The sequence below is a fragment of the Ambystoma mexicanum genome, chromosome 7p, assembly GCF_040938575.1.
Source record: "Ambystoma mexicanum isolate Mex_15411 chromosome 7p, UKY_AmexF1_1, whole genome shotgun sequence".
NCBI lineage: Eukaryota > Metazoa > Chordata > Amphibia > Caudata > Ambystomatidae > Ambystoma > Ambystoma mexicanum.
This window is the reverse complement of record NC_090939.1, coordinates 930615966-930632322: the sequence shown is the minus strand read 5'-3', so window position 1 is coordinate 930632322 and position 16357 is coordinate 930615966. Positions and strand designations below refer to the sequence as shown.

General features: G+C 42.0%; 1 protein-coding gene across 3 annotated transcripts in view; it reads right to left on the bottom strand.

The window, feature by feature from the left end:
- TBC1D23 (TBC1 domain family member 23) overlaps nt 1-16357 on the bottom strand; it is a 1631981-nt gene that overhangs the window by 1373866 nt on the left and 241758 nt on the right. For all 3 annotated transcript variants that reach the window (XM_069637239.1, XM_069637242.1, XM_069637241.1), the window contains exon 4: nt 13151-13355. In XM_069637239.1, the coding sequence (XP_069493340.1) occupies nt 13151-13355 (205 nt within the window). The remainder of the gene's footprint in view (nt 1-13150; nt 13356-16357) is intronic.

Below are 16357 nucleotides of genomic sequence, written 5' to 3'. Positions count from 1 at the left end.
AGCAAGGCTTTTCCTGGGGACGAGTCTAGGACCGCTCCAATAAACTGAATCCTCTGTGATGGTCAAGTGGGACTTCTTGAAATTCAGGGAGAAGCACAGCTCGTGATGGAAATGGCAAGTCCGACTGAGATGATCCGGAGTCTGCTCGGCCGAGCAAAGCCCTGATCAGCCAATCGTCTAGGTAGGGGTAGATGTGAATCCCTTCCCTCCTTAGGCTTGCTGCCACCACCGCAATAAGCTTGGTGAACACACTTGGGGCGGAGGAGAGCCCGAATGGCAGAACTCGAAACTGATAACGAGAACCGCTGACCTTAGGTACTTCATGTGTTTGAGATGGATGGAACATGAAAGTTAGCATCCTGAAGGTCCAATGACATCAACCAATCCTGGAGTCGTAGGGCCTGAAGGATCAGCAAAAGGGTTACCATCTTCAACTTGTCCTTCCTGATGAACTTGCTCAAGCGTCTCAAGTCCAAGGTGGGTTGCAATCCACCGTCATTCTTGGGGGTTAGAAAATAGAGTACCAATCCTGATCCCTCTCACGGCCGCAGGTACGAACTCTATTGCACCTTTCTCCAACAGGGTAAGAATCTCCTGAAAGCAGATATGGATCTTTCAAGGGTTGGCCCCTCGGAGGGCAATGCAGGGGCCTTCTTAAAAAGGCAAGGCGGTAGCCATGGGCCACTGTGTGCAGTGGCCAAACATCAGAGGTTATTCCCCGCAAATTCTCCAGATGCTGAGTCAGCCTGCCCCCCACTAAAGTCCTGTGAACAAAGGACTCAGGGGTTTTGGAGTTGTTGCCCAAGCTGAGGGCAAAAAGGCAGAGGCTGGGAGAGAGACGCTTTCCCTCCTCGTCCTCTGGAACCACAGGGAGCTCATCCTGACCCTGCCGCGTAAACTGTCCCCTTCCCTTTGTAACAGAGAAGTCAAAATAAAAGGGCCGGCCCCTCCATCCATGGGAAGACCCCTGGGACTGATTTGTCAGGTGAATCGCTGCTCCTAGTGACTTCACTGCAGCTTTGGATGCTCGCAGTTTTTCTAGACTCTCATCAGCGGTTGAGGGGAAAAAGCTGGGAGCCATCGAATTGCATATCCAATGAGCGAGCCTGAATGTCAGGTGCAAAGCCTGACTTCTTGAGCCATGCAAATCTCCTGGTGACAGTGCTGGCCGCTTGGCCCTGCTGACATAATCTGCCGAATCCAGGCAAGATTGGAGAGGCTGGCACATGGCATCCTTGCCGTCCTGTACCAGGTTTAGAAAACCTTCCCTCTCCTCGCCTTCAGGGATAAGGTCCATAGCCAAAGCAATAACATCACACAAAGTATGAGTGTATGTGGCCAGGGCACAAGTTGCATTAGTGGATTTGAAGGACATGCAGCCTGCACTAAAAACCCTTTTCCCCCAAGGCAGCAACCCTTTTGTCGTCTCCATCCGGGAGGATAGTTGGCTAGGCTGCAGGCTTTGAAGTTGACGCTGCTACCAGTACCACTAAACTCGCAGGTGTCTAGGTGGTTGGGTGTCTAGTTAATAATTCCGGGTCTATAGAGGCAGCTCTGTATTTATTTGTCAAATTCTTGTTAACTGCAGGTGTACTAGCCGATTTAAGCCAGTTGTCTAACACCCTAGTCCTTAAGGCAGTGTCAAAAGGTAACACTGGCTCTCTTTGGGGCGGGGGGGGGGGGGGTCCGCTGACTAGGATGTCAGTCAGAGCATCCTTTTCTATTATAGCCACTGGCTTTCCCCATCCCTGGTATTCAGTGACCTTTCCCATCTGTGCCCTGTATGAAGGGTTAGAAAGATCTGAAACATCGGGAGAGGCAAAGTATGTCTCAGGCGAGGTCTCCAAGCCACAAGCCTCCTTTAGGGTGTCAACTAGATGTTTTATTCTAGATTTCTCTGAAACCAAACCTTCAGGTACATTATAAGTATCCTGGTCTTAAAAATATAGGATTGGTATGGAAGTAAATGAAATGAAACACGCACTGCCAAAAGAAGTAAGTCCTGGGAAAAAAATCCTATTTACAGATTATGTCATAATTTATTTAATTTTTCCAAAGCAGTAAAGCTGATGATACGAATATCAAAGATGAGGAATACGTGGGAGGACACGAACCATTCGAAAATAGGCTTTTTTTACTATCTAAAGAAATCTCTCACCTAACAAGTTCCTTATTAACATGGCAAGTGTGGGATTCGGAAGGAGTCTAGAACAACAGTGTTCTGACTTCCTTTAGAGAGTTTGAATACAAAGTATCGCGACCTGTGCACAAACCAATCCACACTTATGACAAGGAAGTGGTAGCACATGTAAAGCTCCTAAGCAGGGATCTGCGAGGATTGAACAGCTTAACAAGCATAAGTAAAGGGTAATTGCTAAAGAAAAGGAGGCATAAATACAAGAACTGAATTATATCCCATAAAGGAATGATCCGTCAGATGCAGAAATAATGCTACAGGCGCTCAACATTAATAACAACAAGATACTGTGGCAGCCCTTGAAAGAGAAAGGGGCGTCTCCCTGCTCACAACTAACCCCATACCAGAAGATATCTGGGTGAGCTATTTTGGGAGCCTATTTGAAGCACCGGACCTAGTCGATAGAATTACATCGGAAGCTACTGGGCAGAAATAAATTGAGATGGATAGAGACAAAATCTTAATGTTAAAAAGGCAAGTCTGTTGCGTGCCCCTCGTCCAGATGGCCTCTCAAATGCCATTTTAAAAGCAGCTCCGGAGGCCTGGGCAGACTTTTGCCTGGTTCTATTTTGTAGAATCCTCTTTAAGGGAAAAATCCTGATGTCCTGGAAAGTGGCGTTGGTGGTACCAATATTCAAAAAGGGAGATAGTACTCTGGTACCATTCTATCGACAAATCACCTTTTTGGATGTCTTGGGTAAAATATTTGTCACTATCCTCCTAAGACACTTGAATGAGTGGGTGATAACTTCAGAAAACTACAACTGCCGTCAAACTGGATTTGTCAAGGAGGTGGGATGTAGTTTGATGTTATTACTGATTAGTCTCCTGAAAATGTGAACAACAAGGGGAGACAGAAAAACATTTATCTTGCATGTATAGATTTGGAGCAGGCTTTCAATAGCATTGAACGAGGGTTACTTTGGCAGAAATGTTAAAAATGAGGTTGTCCAAAAGACCTGCTCCTAGCTATCAAGAATCTATATTAAGGAACTTCAATGGAGATAAAACTGGACCAGATGGGCGATTGGACTAGGAAAATATTTACTTTCAAGGGCCTAAAATAAGGATGCCCTCTTGCCCCCGTCCGATTTATTTTTTTCATTGAGGACATAAAAAAAGATATGGCTCATGAATCTGCTTTTCCACCAAAGATAAATGGGACCGAAATAGGATGGCTCGTATATGCAGACGACTTGGTGCTACTGGATCAGACACCGTTTGGTCTGCAAAGGCATAGACATTGTGTAATCATATGACGACCATAATGCCTTAAAGATAAATGCAGCCAAATCAGAAATAATGTTATTTGGAAATAAAATGGGCTTAAAGAAAAAAAAGCAGAGTTGGATATTGAACGGAAAGCTTCTGTGGCCTATTACTGAGATAAAATACCTCAGGACCATGATAATTGTAAATAAAGGTGAAACATCGTGGATAGACTGCCTAAAGAGGAAAGTAAAACACCTAACAACTGAAGGGATCATGATTGAACGCAGGTTTGGTAAATTCTCACTCTTACCAGTCGTAAATTACTACAACCAAAAAGGGATACCAGTCCTTACCTACAGGGCAGAGGCTTGCCTTGGTCTCAGTTGGGAGCTCTGGGAACACCTCGAAGGATGGTTCTGGAAAAGTGTCCTGCACCTACCCAAATCAATACCAATGGCAATTATTCGACATGAGGTGGACCTGTTATCACTATATGCGAGTGGCATGGAAAGCGTTGATATTGTTCAGGACAGTGAACCTGACTAATTGGCCACTGCAGTTTGATGTGATTAAGGCAAAACAGTCGGGTATGAAGGATTGGGCATTGAACATGTGGCTTGATCACTGGAAAGGTACTCTACAAAATCTAGGCACTTCAATCGATTCAGCCTAAGTACAAATCCAATGTACGTGAAAACATTTCTGTGGGCAGACCCAGAGTACCTGGGTTTGCTTCTACTGTTCGAGAGGCCCTGTATTTCTGGGCTGTGGACAACGAACTTCTTGACATTATACAGCTGGAAGAGCCTTATCAAGACAGCTACCCCAGGAAAAAGTGCCCTCTCTAGGTTACCTTTGTTGAATGTTGCCTTGCATTTCACATGGTACAAAGATGGTTGCGCTGGTCCAAGCTCATTAATTGGGACATTCCAATAGGTCTCCTAAAATTGGTCCAAATGTTTTATACGAATACCACAATTCAAATTCACTGGGAAACTTACCACCAATATGGGTTTGAAGGAGGGGTACATACTAGCATGCCTGCTCTTTAATCTCTATATAGCCGATATGCCCATGGCTCTAAAACAAGTGCATGTTTTCCCACCTAAAATAGCAGGACGACATATACAATGGATTGGCTAAGCCAATGACATTGTCCTATTGGACCATTCAAGCATTGGCATGAAACCAGTGTTAAGCACATTAATCAACTATTCGCAGACTCATTCTCTCTTTCAATACTAAGAAAACTCAGCATATGCTGTTTAAGAGATGATGAGTAAGCCCTGTAGAAAGCTGGAAAATCCATGAAATGGAATTTAAAACTGTGTCTTCGTATACTTACACGGGGGTGATCATAGCAAGTAAGCAGCAGCAGCACCAGATGGACCTGGAGTTTAGACAGACTTCATTCCTTAGCATAGCTGGTAAAATCAGAGACTTTACTGATGCTATGGTGGGTTTAGCTATGGTGGGCTGCTTTTGGTATATAAGCAAAGTCTTACGCCATCTCTGCTATATGGAATGAAATGCTCCATGCTTGATAGTTAAGTATGGCTTGATCGTTTAGAGCAGGGTTGTTGAACTCCAGGCCTCGAGGGCCAGATCCATGTTGGATTTTCAAAGATACCCCTCATTAATATTCATGAGATAAATGTTCATACAGTGATTCTAAATGAATGCACATTTTTGCTCATGAATATTAATGAGGGATATCCTGAAAACCCATCAGGATTCTGGCCCCGGGAGTCTGGAGCTTGACAACCCTGGTTTAGAAGGCACATTTTGGTGCATGACACTAGGACAACCAAACTCCATTAGTGTCCAAATGATGGGGCTGGAATTTGGCATAACATCCTTCGGGATATTAGCCAAACTAAAAGGACAGCTATTTTTGCTGGAACTAATTGCCATAGATGATATTCTCCTAAATCTGGTGAGGATTTTGGAGTCTGCTCCCTGCCCTATGATGCGGAGGATGATTAGAAATGTAATGAAATGTATGGGCAAGGTAGGCCTTGAGCCTTAAATGGGCATACATTATGGCAGCTTAATGAAGGAGATGATTAACAAGGTGAGATAGGATTACATGCAGAAATTGTTGGCTGTTGGTAAATTTAAGCATCTGCAAGAATACATCACAGTGACTTATGAATGTAACAAGCCAGAGAGATACTTAATGAAATTTCCCGAATATGCGATTAGACGCATGTTTATGCTACTCGGATTCAATGCCTTGCCGTGCTAGGCCCGCATTCCAGCCTACCCTGGGAAAAACCGCTTGTGATGCATATGTCTTCTAATGGATAAATTAGAGAGAAGCAGGCATTTATTGACATCTTGGGATAAATGGATGGATTTATACTTCAAGTACCTTGGTTCATTTGTTCATAAGATTGAGTTTATAAAGTCACCTTACTTCCAGGCCAGATGCCTTAAAGGTAATACCCTGCCTTAATGGTGGTAATTATAAGATTATGGAATAAGATTGAAGAGAGCGATTTAAATGTGATAAACTCCACAATGAATTGCAATCAAATGCAGGAATATTTATAAGTTCCACAATGTTTTCCCCGATGTATATTCGTTATTAATTTGTTCTTGTTTGAGATGTTTGTTGAATTGTTGAAAATGTATTATAATTGTATATGGTCATTGTGCATTAACTAAATCAAGGTAATACATAAATGAACAAAAATTTAAAAGGTGCTGCAGTTTCAGTTGGATGCTCCGACAAATATTGAAATTTAGATTGTAATGTAGAGGTGCATTAATGACCTCTCTGATTTGGCCCGGGTCCCATGAAACCAGAGTTGCTTTTGTAACAGGATAATGGATTAGGTTGTTTTTAAAAAAATGTTTTAATTAAGGGTGATTTTGGTTTTAAATTGCACTACAATGAAGAAAATGGGAACATCGCGAATAAATTCTGAGTGGGAAAAGGGGAACATTTTCTCTACACAGGTGAGCTTTCAGGATTATACATTTTATTAAATGTGGTACCACCCATATTATATATGTATACACAAAGAAGATCAGGTATGAAACCTTAGATAGTTGGAATGCTCATCTGTCTGAAAAAGGATGACCAATAATCACCCATACCTTTAAGTCCTGACAAAATGGACTAGGATTATAAAACAGAACTTTTTTGACATTAAATTTTTTTAATTTTTATATTCAATACTCAATAAAACATTGTTGTACCAACTTGTTATAAAACTTTCCTGTAACCCAAGATTTATGACCCACATGGTGGGTATAACACCAATCTAATGTGAACATATACCACAAAACTTCTTTACAACATTAAAAATTTCACATACACAACATTTAACATCCGCTAGACATTTAAACAATGTGTCGATTATCAACATATCCCGACATGTTTCAGTTCTTCAGGCTTTTAAATGCTAGAACTTTCCTCAGGGGAGAACCATATTTCATAAGTTTTCACCACCATGTGATCCTGAGTCAACAAGAAAGATAATCCACGTGAGGAGTCACCAACAAATGACACCCAAAACAACGAATATCAGACAGTGAGCCAAAAGGTTATCAATAACAAAAAGCCCATCTGGGCATCACAACATTTGCCCAAAACAAGCTCGCCAAGGAAGGCCAAAAACTTGGTCTTCCTCTTCGAACTACAAACTACTGTACCTCTTTGAATGATGGTCAGTAACGTCGGGGACACAGTGCCATGAAGTAGCGACAAAACTTCTTAAATCAAGTTTTTCTTCAGTAAATGGGCACTTCAAGTTGCCCTACTGGATCTACAACCTGCATTGTGAGTGAAAACAAACATCACACACTTGGACTGTCACCGCTATATCTAGTAGTACCACACACCAGTAAGGAGAAACCACACCAAGTGATGCTATAATGCCACCTTGACAAAAATGTTACTCCACACTTTTACACCAAATCAGGAGAAACACCCAAGTGTATTCCATTATCCCTAACGTATACACATATGTTACCTCTGTTAGGCTATATTGCTGGGACCCGTCCCCAAAATCACCATATACGGCACCACAAATGGAAAGCAACACCGCATAAGTACTGCACATGGAGAGAAAAAGAAACGGGGACACGAACAAAAATCACCCTATGTCCACATTACGAGAAAAAAATTGAGAAAAAATCGTCCAAAACTAAAAAGTAATAGTAGTCTCAGGCGCCAGAAAACTTAAGCATCTTACCTATGGCGGATGCCGTCAAATTACTTCAAACCGTAGACCCCGTACATCGCCCAGCCTCCGTCCTGGTAGCACAGCAGACTCACTCTACCAGCGTGATGTATCATGTGACTAAAGTTCGTGAAAGCACGTTACGTAAAGATACGAAGGAGTATAGACATAGAAAATGGACTAACCGATGCTTAATGCAACAGCTGGCGGTACAGAAAAGGGACTAAAAATGCCCGCACAGTTATTGGCCACGCTTATTGGCCACGGTGAAAGCCTTAAACGCCTGCAGCGAAGCCCAACAATAATCTTCTGCATCGTAGTACCAACAAATAATAAAATGCGGCAAGGGGCGTGTGCGTCAAAACGCAGGAGGGTAAATTGAGAGGATTACTGTAATTACGGCAGGACCCTCAAATGGACTGTAAAAGTACCCAAAATTACAAAACAAGTTTCAAGAAAGTTTAAAGGGGTCACCAAGACCCACACGAAAACCCAATTACAGGGATGTCAAAGCAAGGCACAATCCTGCGTGGGACATTCTGCCGGTTCTGATCACATGGCAGGAAAACAGAGGAATAAGGATAGAGACATATCAGGGCATGTATTTAATACAAAGGTTCTAGCATCAAATCAGCAGCTACAGATGTCAACAACCCATGGAAGTTAGAAAAAAGTTTAAAACAACATGTAAAGTAGATGTTTTTCTTTGGTAGCTAAGCAAGGGAGAAAAAACCAGATTAACAGACATATATGTTGACGTATAACACCATATGTTAGATTATTCATATATATCACAGATGTACATGATGCCATTCCACCTCTTCGTTGAGCCCTTTAATATGGCTCTGACATATAAATATCATCTTCTGTTCAAAGGTGGAGAGTCTCCTATCTGTCTCCTGTTTATGGGAACCATGGATTTTTTTAAGAATAACCCAACTCAGGTCCTTGTGCGTATGTCCCTTCTCTATAAAATGTTTCACCATCGGAGCTGCAATAACTTTATTTTTAATGCAGCTTCGATGTTCTGTCATTCTAACCTTGCACCTTCTATTGGTTTTCCCAATATACTGCAGCTTGCATGGACAAGTAATCAAATACACAACATTGTCAGAATTACAATTTGTCATTTCATTGAGATACCATATTTTCGATGAATTCAACTGGATTTGTTTGGTCTCCGTTGTATATTTGCACATCAAACAATTACCACACGGAAAATGTCCTTTTCACAGTGGGTAGGCCCCACAGAGTCGTTTGTCTAAGTTCCACAGTATGCTTGATGGTTGTCATTTCTGATAAGCATATTTCTTATGTCATCATTTACTTTCCCTTCAATTTTCTTTCCTTAGCAGAATATTCTTTGCCGCCCCATAGCCCACCCCTGCTTTCCCTTTTTCTGTCCAGTTTTGGCTTTGCAATTGCCTGCCTGGACTATGAACAAATATGCCTGACAAAGGACATGAGTGGAAAGCCCAAATTATTTGGGAACCTGCAATCTTGAATCAGTCTCAAGTCCGAGGCCGAGTCAAAGTGAATTGTGCTAGGTTCTCAAAGGTCTGCAGTTTGATTTCTTCGACAATGAGCTATTTTAAAAAATATCTGGTGGAGTCAAACCATTGGCAAGAACTCCCCATCTATTAACAGTGCATATGCAATGCACCAATTAAAAAGGTCTGCTCCATGCTGGTATTCAAAATTGGATACACCACATAGGAACCAGGAGACAGACGACATCCACAACGGGGGCATCTGTTCAGTGTTCTCTAAAAACAACCTCTGCACCTATGTGCAAGACCTACTCTATAGAGTTTCAAAACTGAAGATGACCCAGAACTGGTACATGATTATGCAGTGCATCCAATTTTGAATACCAACATGGAGCGGGCCCTTTTAATTGGTGCATTCCATATCTCCTCCAATATGTTTTCAAGTGAGAACACATTTTTTCTTTTTACTTTTTAACTCCAGCAAAAGTTCTTTAGATCTACCTTTGTGGCAAAGGCCCATTCGGATGTACTAAGCACATGCAGGTTTGAGCTTAAGACTCCCGGCCAGTTTGTGCATATTCTGCAGATGGGTTGTGTCCTTGAGGCGTCAATTAAGGATGGTGTTGACGAATCGCAGGATTCTGTCACTTCTCTCTAAGGGGGAGTCTTTTCTTGTGAGGTGAGCCCGCTACACAACACCCTCCCAAGGGGTAGAGGCAAGCGGGACCTCACTGGGCGAGACTCCCCCTTTGGAGACAAAGACTCCCGTTCCGATGAGGAACTCTGCAAACCTAAAATCACTACACCCTCTTCAACAAGAATCTATGATGAAGGATATGAAGAACAAATTAACGTGCGTTATTGTCAAACAAGTGTACCATTAACGTCCATGAGAGAAACTGGGATGGAGAAGCTTATACGAGCCATATCCAGAATAAGAGTCAGAAAGGAACAAATTACTTGTATGAAATACCAGGGAAGACCCATGAACGCATCATAAAAAAGGAAAGCGTGCCTGGAAGAGGAGCAGACCGCGAGTTTCAAATCAGCTGGTGCTGCCTAGCTGGGGAAGCACGGGGAGGACAGCGTACGATAAAAGCAGAGTCTGGAGAAAACACTAAAGCGGGGCTTTGGGAAACAAAAAACACTCTGAAAGCTGAAGCAAGGAGAACACGTCTCGAGTGGGAGGAGATACTGAAGCAAGTCACCAAAGTATTGCGTGGCCAGAGGAAGAAACAGACAACGCTAAAGAGAATAACACAGATACCACGGCTGGAGAGTTGACGGAGAAAGAAGCGAAGGGAAGAGCGACGAAGCAACAGTCTCACGTGTTGCTATAAAGGTCAAAAGCCGTTCTGACAGGAAAAGAAGCACATCCCTGTCCAGATAGGACCCTGGTGGTGTTAATGCTACAAAACACAGGTCAAGGGGAAAATGGGAGACCTGGGAGGGGGACACAGAAGAGAGAGAATTATTACTGGAATGCTCATACTCATCCCAGTTATAAGACAGTATCGGAAATATCAAAATAGAGTAACCTTCATTACTGGAACACTCCTATTTCGCCTAGTTACAAAAAAGTATTGGAAATACAGAGAGAGAAATAATAATTCCTGTAACGCTCAAACTCATTCCTGTTACAAGACACTATTGCAAATACCGAGACAGAGCAATAATCATTATGGAATGCTCACACATCTCCATAAACAGGGAACAATTAATCTACCAATAGAGAAAGAAAACTATTGTTCGAACATTCATACTCATCCCACGAGTTAAATAAAGGCAGCGAGAAAGAACATTAGGACTTTACAAATTCTGGGGATCAGGATCAAAGATGTATAATAAAAAATGGAAGAGCATTTTGGGCAGTAAAGAGAAAAGTGCTGAAATCTTTCATGACAGAAAAGAGATTATCAAAGGGTGAAAAACCAAAGAAAAAGAAGCAAAGACAAATCAAAGAACATACTAAGACCTGGAAGAATCCAGTAACTGAACTATATAGCCTAATAAGAGTGGCGGCTAACAAATTTGCAAATCCTATATTGAACCGAACTTGGTAAAAAGCCATATAACAGAAGAAGAGAGTTATTCTCTTGTACCTTAGTTCTTATAACAGTGGTAGGGTCAGAGCAGACTCGTTTTGGGACAGTGGACAAAACCTCATTTAAGAAGTTCACCTTAGTTAGGCTGGGAACAACCATATAGCAGGGAAAGTTAGGCATTTACATTTCTTTTGTTAAACAAAATGACACTAATATGGTACATCAGAGTCTGTCTTTCTTCGGATCCGCCACAATGGCCAAAGGGAAACACAAAATTTTGGTGGAACCACCTACTGGTGGAAAGTTTGATCATGAGGTTCAATGCCCTGATAATCCTAACTGAGCAACAGGTTGTTTAGTTTACACATGTAAAAAGACCCTACACAACAAACAAGTATGGGCACTGTATTTCTATCCATAAAACAGGAACCTATTTTTAACCACACTCAACCAATTACTTCAGTCCCAAATGTGGATCCATACAGGCAGCTTTATAGGCTTATGAAAAGACGCGCATAGGTTTCAAACCAAAAGACTGAAAATCTGCTTATTAACAAGGACATGTGTTCATGGAGATTGGTGATGAGAAACATTGCCGAGTTATTGATACAGTGTACTGGGATATGTTAGTACCAGGGTAAATCAGACTGCTGTATTTAAAGAATTATCATAAAGAGTGGTGGGCAAACACCAGTGTATCAAGCTATTGAATATAAGGCTCAACAGTGCACGGTTCCAGAATAGAAAGAAGGGGCATGCCCACTCTACTATTGGAAGGGTAACTGGTCTGTGGCAGTAGGCACCAGCTCAACTTGCCTTAAGATATAGAGAACCCTCATTTCGCAAACTGTATCTCACAATAATCCAGCAGCCCAACATTGGCATTCATCTTCAGTCTCAAGGAGACACACCACACCTATTCTGTTCCCAGGATACTACTCCTCACTGACGAGGCCCAACAAGGCCTAAACATGTCTTGGGATGCTTGTGGTCTTGTGCAGAAGCGATGTGACCTAGCAGTTCGGGCTGGACTGCCCCTTTTGGAATGGGACCAAGTCCGATTTGCATATTTGTCTTTCCCATTCTCTAATGGCTTTGCAGGCAGAAAAAAAAGAGTGTCTGGGGGGTTGCCCAGAGCAGTGCCAGTGGTTATGATTTATTCAAAACCATCCATCAACTTTTGGTTTTCCTATTCTATATCTGTACACATGGCAGTCCCCCAGATCACTAGATATGATGGCTACATGCTTTCCTAGCCTACCATTCCATTGTTCAGGGCTTTCAGAACTAGTTGCTGCATACTCACAGGGCCTCTCCCAGGGCTAAAATAAACTTGCTGCCTTGACTGCTGCTTGGCGCCAACTCCACCAACTAGAGAATTGCTGAAGCCCTTAACTCCATTATCAGATGTCCACTTGCCCTGCCAGCAAACTAGAGACACATTGGGAGTTAAAGCTTTTCCTACCAAATGCCTTCATCTCCAACGACAAAGGTTTCCCTTTAGGACATGTAGCTCTGGGACCAGCAACTCCTGGACCGATGCAATTCACAATGGTCACTCACAGATGCTACGGGAAGAAAACAGGCCAGACGAAACTAAGTGTTTCTCTGGTACAAGATTACGTTTTTAACTTTATATGCATCTGCACTGTGCATTTATCTTGGTCCCATCTTGTTTTGGAGGACAAGCATCAGAGGATAAAACATATCTCATACCTGCAGTGCTCTGGAGCTATTATCAGCAAAGTTTAAACTGTTATGATGTTGATGCATAATTTGGAAAAATTGAAAGTAGATTCTTAGGGCTAGGCAAGCTCCAGCAGCTATGAGACAATACATCTACCTGACATCTGGTAATACCCAAGCCATGCCAGTTCATCTTTCTTTAGTCAGATGCACTGTAAAAGGACCCTGTTAACATAAGGACCATTGACAACATACATTACCTAATGGCTTACACAACCAATTACATACATATCTACACGAAGCCAACTATGACTGAATTATAATTACCTTGGAATGTACTTATTCTTGATAGCGTAGAAACAGTTGTACAAGTCACTACGGGTGACACGAAGATCCACCAAAGGCTTTAGCAGATGAATCCAGCTGAGGCTTGACTGGTATTTTACACTACGCGATTTACAGTAAAAAGTGATAACTGATTCTATATCCAAAAGCAATACTGATTTCTCCTCTTCTGGCACAGAGAGCTGGTCTAAGCAAAAGAAATAGACAAACAGTTCCATATAAGTTAGGGTGTTATTGCATGCAGAGTACCATCTCAGATCAAATGAATCCACTACTTTGATTACTGTATTATTTTTTTTAAATAACGTTTTTCAAAAACAGCTTTTTTCTTTAACAAACACGCTTCTTGCATGTGGAGGATCACAAGAAACCTACAAATTAAAGGGGGAACCACAACAGGTTTAGATTTTAATATTTTTTAGGTTTCTACAGCACAGACACTTGCCTTGGGATCACTCTATGGGATTTATGTGATCACTGCGACAAATTCACTGTGACTCCCCATAACATCGAGTTTCTTTTCTCAAATATTTACACTTTGTCGAAAGTAACAACACCCCACCTGACCCGCGTTCCTAATTGATACCCCTACCCCACAACCCGTCAAATAATTTTTTAAAAAACGGTACAAATTCGATAAAGAAATCCTGTGATATGGGATTCGCAGGGAATGTATTTGATATTGTGGGCATATCCCACTTTATGGCACTTTGTAACAGAAAACAAATTAAATCAAACAAGGTTAATATCTACCTGTGGAAATCAAAAGCAAAACCTCTGGTAGTAACGCAGTGGCTGATGTCCTGTGGGGGAGGGAGAGAGTCTATATGCTGTGCAGCAAGCGATTTCGGCACAGTTTGGGGATGGAGGGGATAGTGGGGGCACAGTGGGGCCACCCAGCTCAAATCCTCTGTACGATTCAGGGTTACATTTCAAATACTTATTTGAGCAGTTCAGTTGTCAAACATCTTATTAAGATGCAATGGTTTGGCTATGTTCAAAAGATCGATTGAAAGTATTCCAACACGTAGGGTTCTGTACAGGTTTTCGCTTGATCCGGGGTTGCTACTTGTTCAATAGTGGGAAACCATCAATCACTGCATATGCATGGTGCAGAGGTTCACATGTTAATGTCCTTCAAAAGCCAATTGGAGATCTCAAGGGGCAGGTTTAATTTTGGTGCCAGATTTGCTTTTTTAAACTGAATTTGTGTTTAGTTTTTGTTCAAAGCATACAGGTTGCGTTATTGGTAACAGCAGAGAAAATGCTGCTTTCCATGTCTGTGCTTTCCTATCTCAGATGCTATTACCACATGGTATTGCTATCAAACCCTTTAAGCTGAAATGCAACATTTTGCAGTCTGATTAAACAAATTGGCCCAAACAACCAGCATTAAGAATCTGTGGGGAAATAAACTATCACAGTATACAATGCCATGCACAAAGTTTAATGTTGCACAACATAACAGCTAGGATTCACCCAAAGGATGAATTCCAGAAGCACAGAAGGTACGTACCAAAGGGTCACAGGACAACCATGGTCTCCCAATCTTGGCAAAAGAGACTAAGCACTTCATCAACCCATACGTGATCAGCAAGACTATCCGAGCAGGACCGAGCACCACCCCTTCAGGAAGTTAAAGTAGGCGCTATGCAGTGGATGTATGGGCCAGGACAAAAAAACCAAAAGGCATTTGGATGCGTCATCCATTTCACCAGTAGATCGCTTTGACATTCTAAGTGGAAAACAAGCATAGAGATTCTTCTTTCTTGTCATTTGCGGGACTAGCGAGGGAGGTGGGGGATTGGTGAACCAGTTGCCAAGATATTTTCTTGTTTTCACTGCCTCCATTCACTAAGAGAATTCCAAATCACTGGGCTTTGAGGTTACAACTTCGCTCCCTCTCCTCCCTCCCTCCACCTCCAACCTGGGGTGATGGTGCCAGAGTCCCAGCACTGCAAACCTCAAAGAACTGATGGGAGGCATCAAAACATGGCAATAGGGTACGAGACACTTAAGTCCATGAAAAATGTAATTTTGAGAAGATTGCACACGTGTGATTCTGAAAGGATGTTAGATGATGCATACTGTTTTGAGGTTTTATGTACATTTACAAACCTTTGCTGCCGGTGATGTGTGATGCTGCTGAAGAAAAACAATGTAATTGCGTAGAAAGCCGAAAATATGCTGAACCAGTTGTGTTCTTTTAAGAGAAATTCCAGGATCTCATCTCAAACAATTCCTTCCTGGTACGCAATCTCTGCCCATTTGTAAACCTGGGCAGCGAGAGAATTCCATCAAGCATAATATAATGAATTTCAGTCTAGATTTCCCATATATTTTATATGTATTTATACACATTACTTACCGACATCTAGTGGTAGGAGCAGAGTATTGCACAAAAGGTTTTTGAAGTTCAAAAAGCAACGTCGACTGTGCGTGTTTGTAATCTTATCCCTAGTGTGACATCGACTGTACCCATGATCCCTCACGCGCCGAGGTCACTCAGATTATTTGTTTCTGTCAAGAAGGAGTGTAAGCATGGAGATTTGGGTAGTGATCATGAGGTGTGTAAAAGATCTATGGTTTTCCCCAAGAACATTCAACTGCAAAAGGGGAGGGAGGATGGGCGCATGTGAATCTAAGCAGATATAAGCATCAGAAATAAGATTAGGGTAAGCAATGTATGCCTTCTCAGGCTTGTGGATCTGCTTAGAATCACATGCTTTGCATAGATTAGCGAGCAGTACTTGGAGACTGAGGTGGCCTATTTGAAGCTAGCGCTGCAAACATGTTTTAACACCGCTTGTATCAACATTAAAATGCATGTCTAAGTAGTAATGATGGGTGAAATTGTCAACTGAACTCCAATTAACAGCTTTGAAAATGGCATCCAAGGGCACATTTGCTATGAAAGCTAGAATTGCCCCTGTGCCTCGAGTGGAGTGTGCTCTAGGCTTGAATGGCAACATTCTCTTAAGAGAATAGCAAAGTTGGATGCCGTCGACAATCCATTTTGAAATTGCTCATTTAAAGATACAGTCACCTGCTCTTCATGTGGCTATAGATACAAAAAGACTGTCTTTCTAATATATTGAATCTTTTGTAGGTAGGATATTACTGTCCTTCTTACATCTAGGGTATGAAGGCTTTTTTCTGTTGCGTATGTGGGGTGTTGTAAAAATGCAG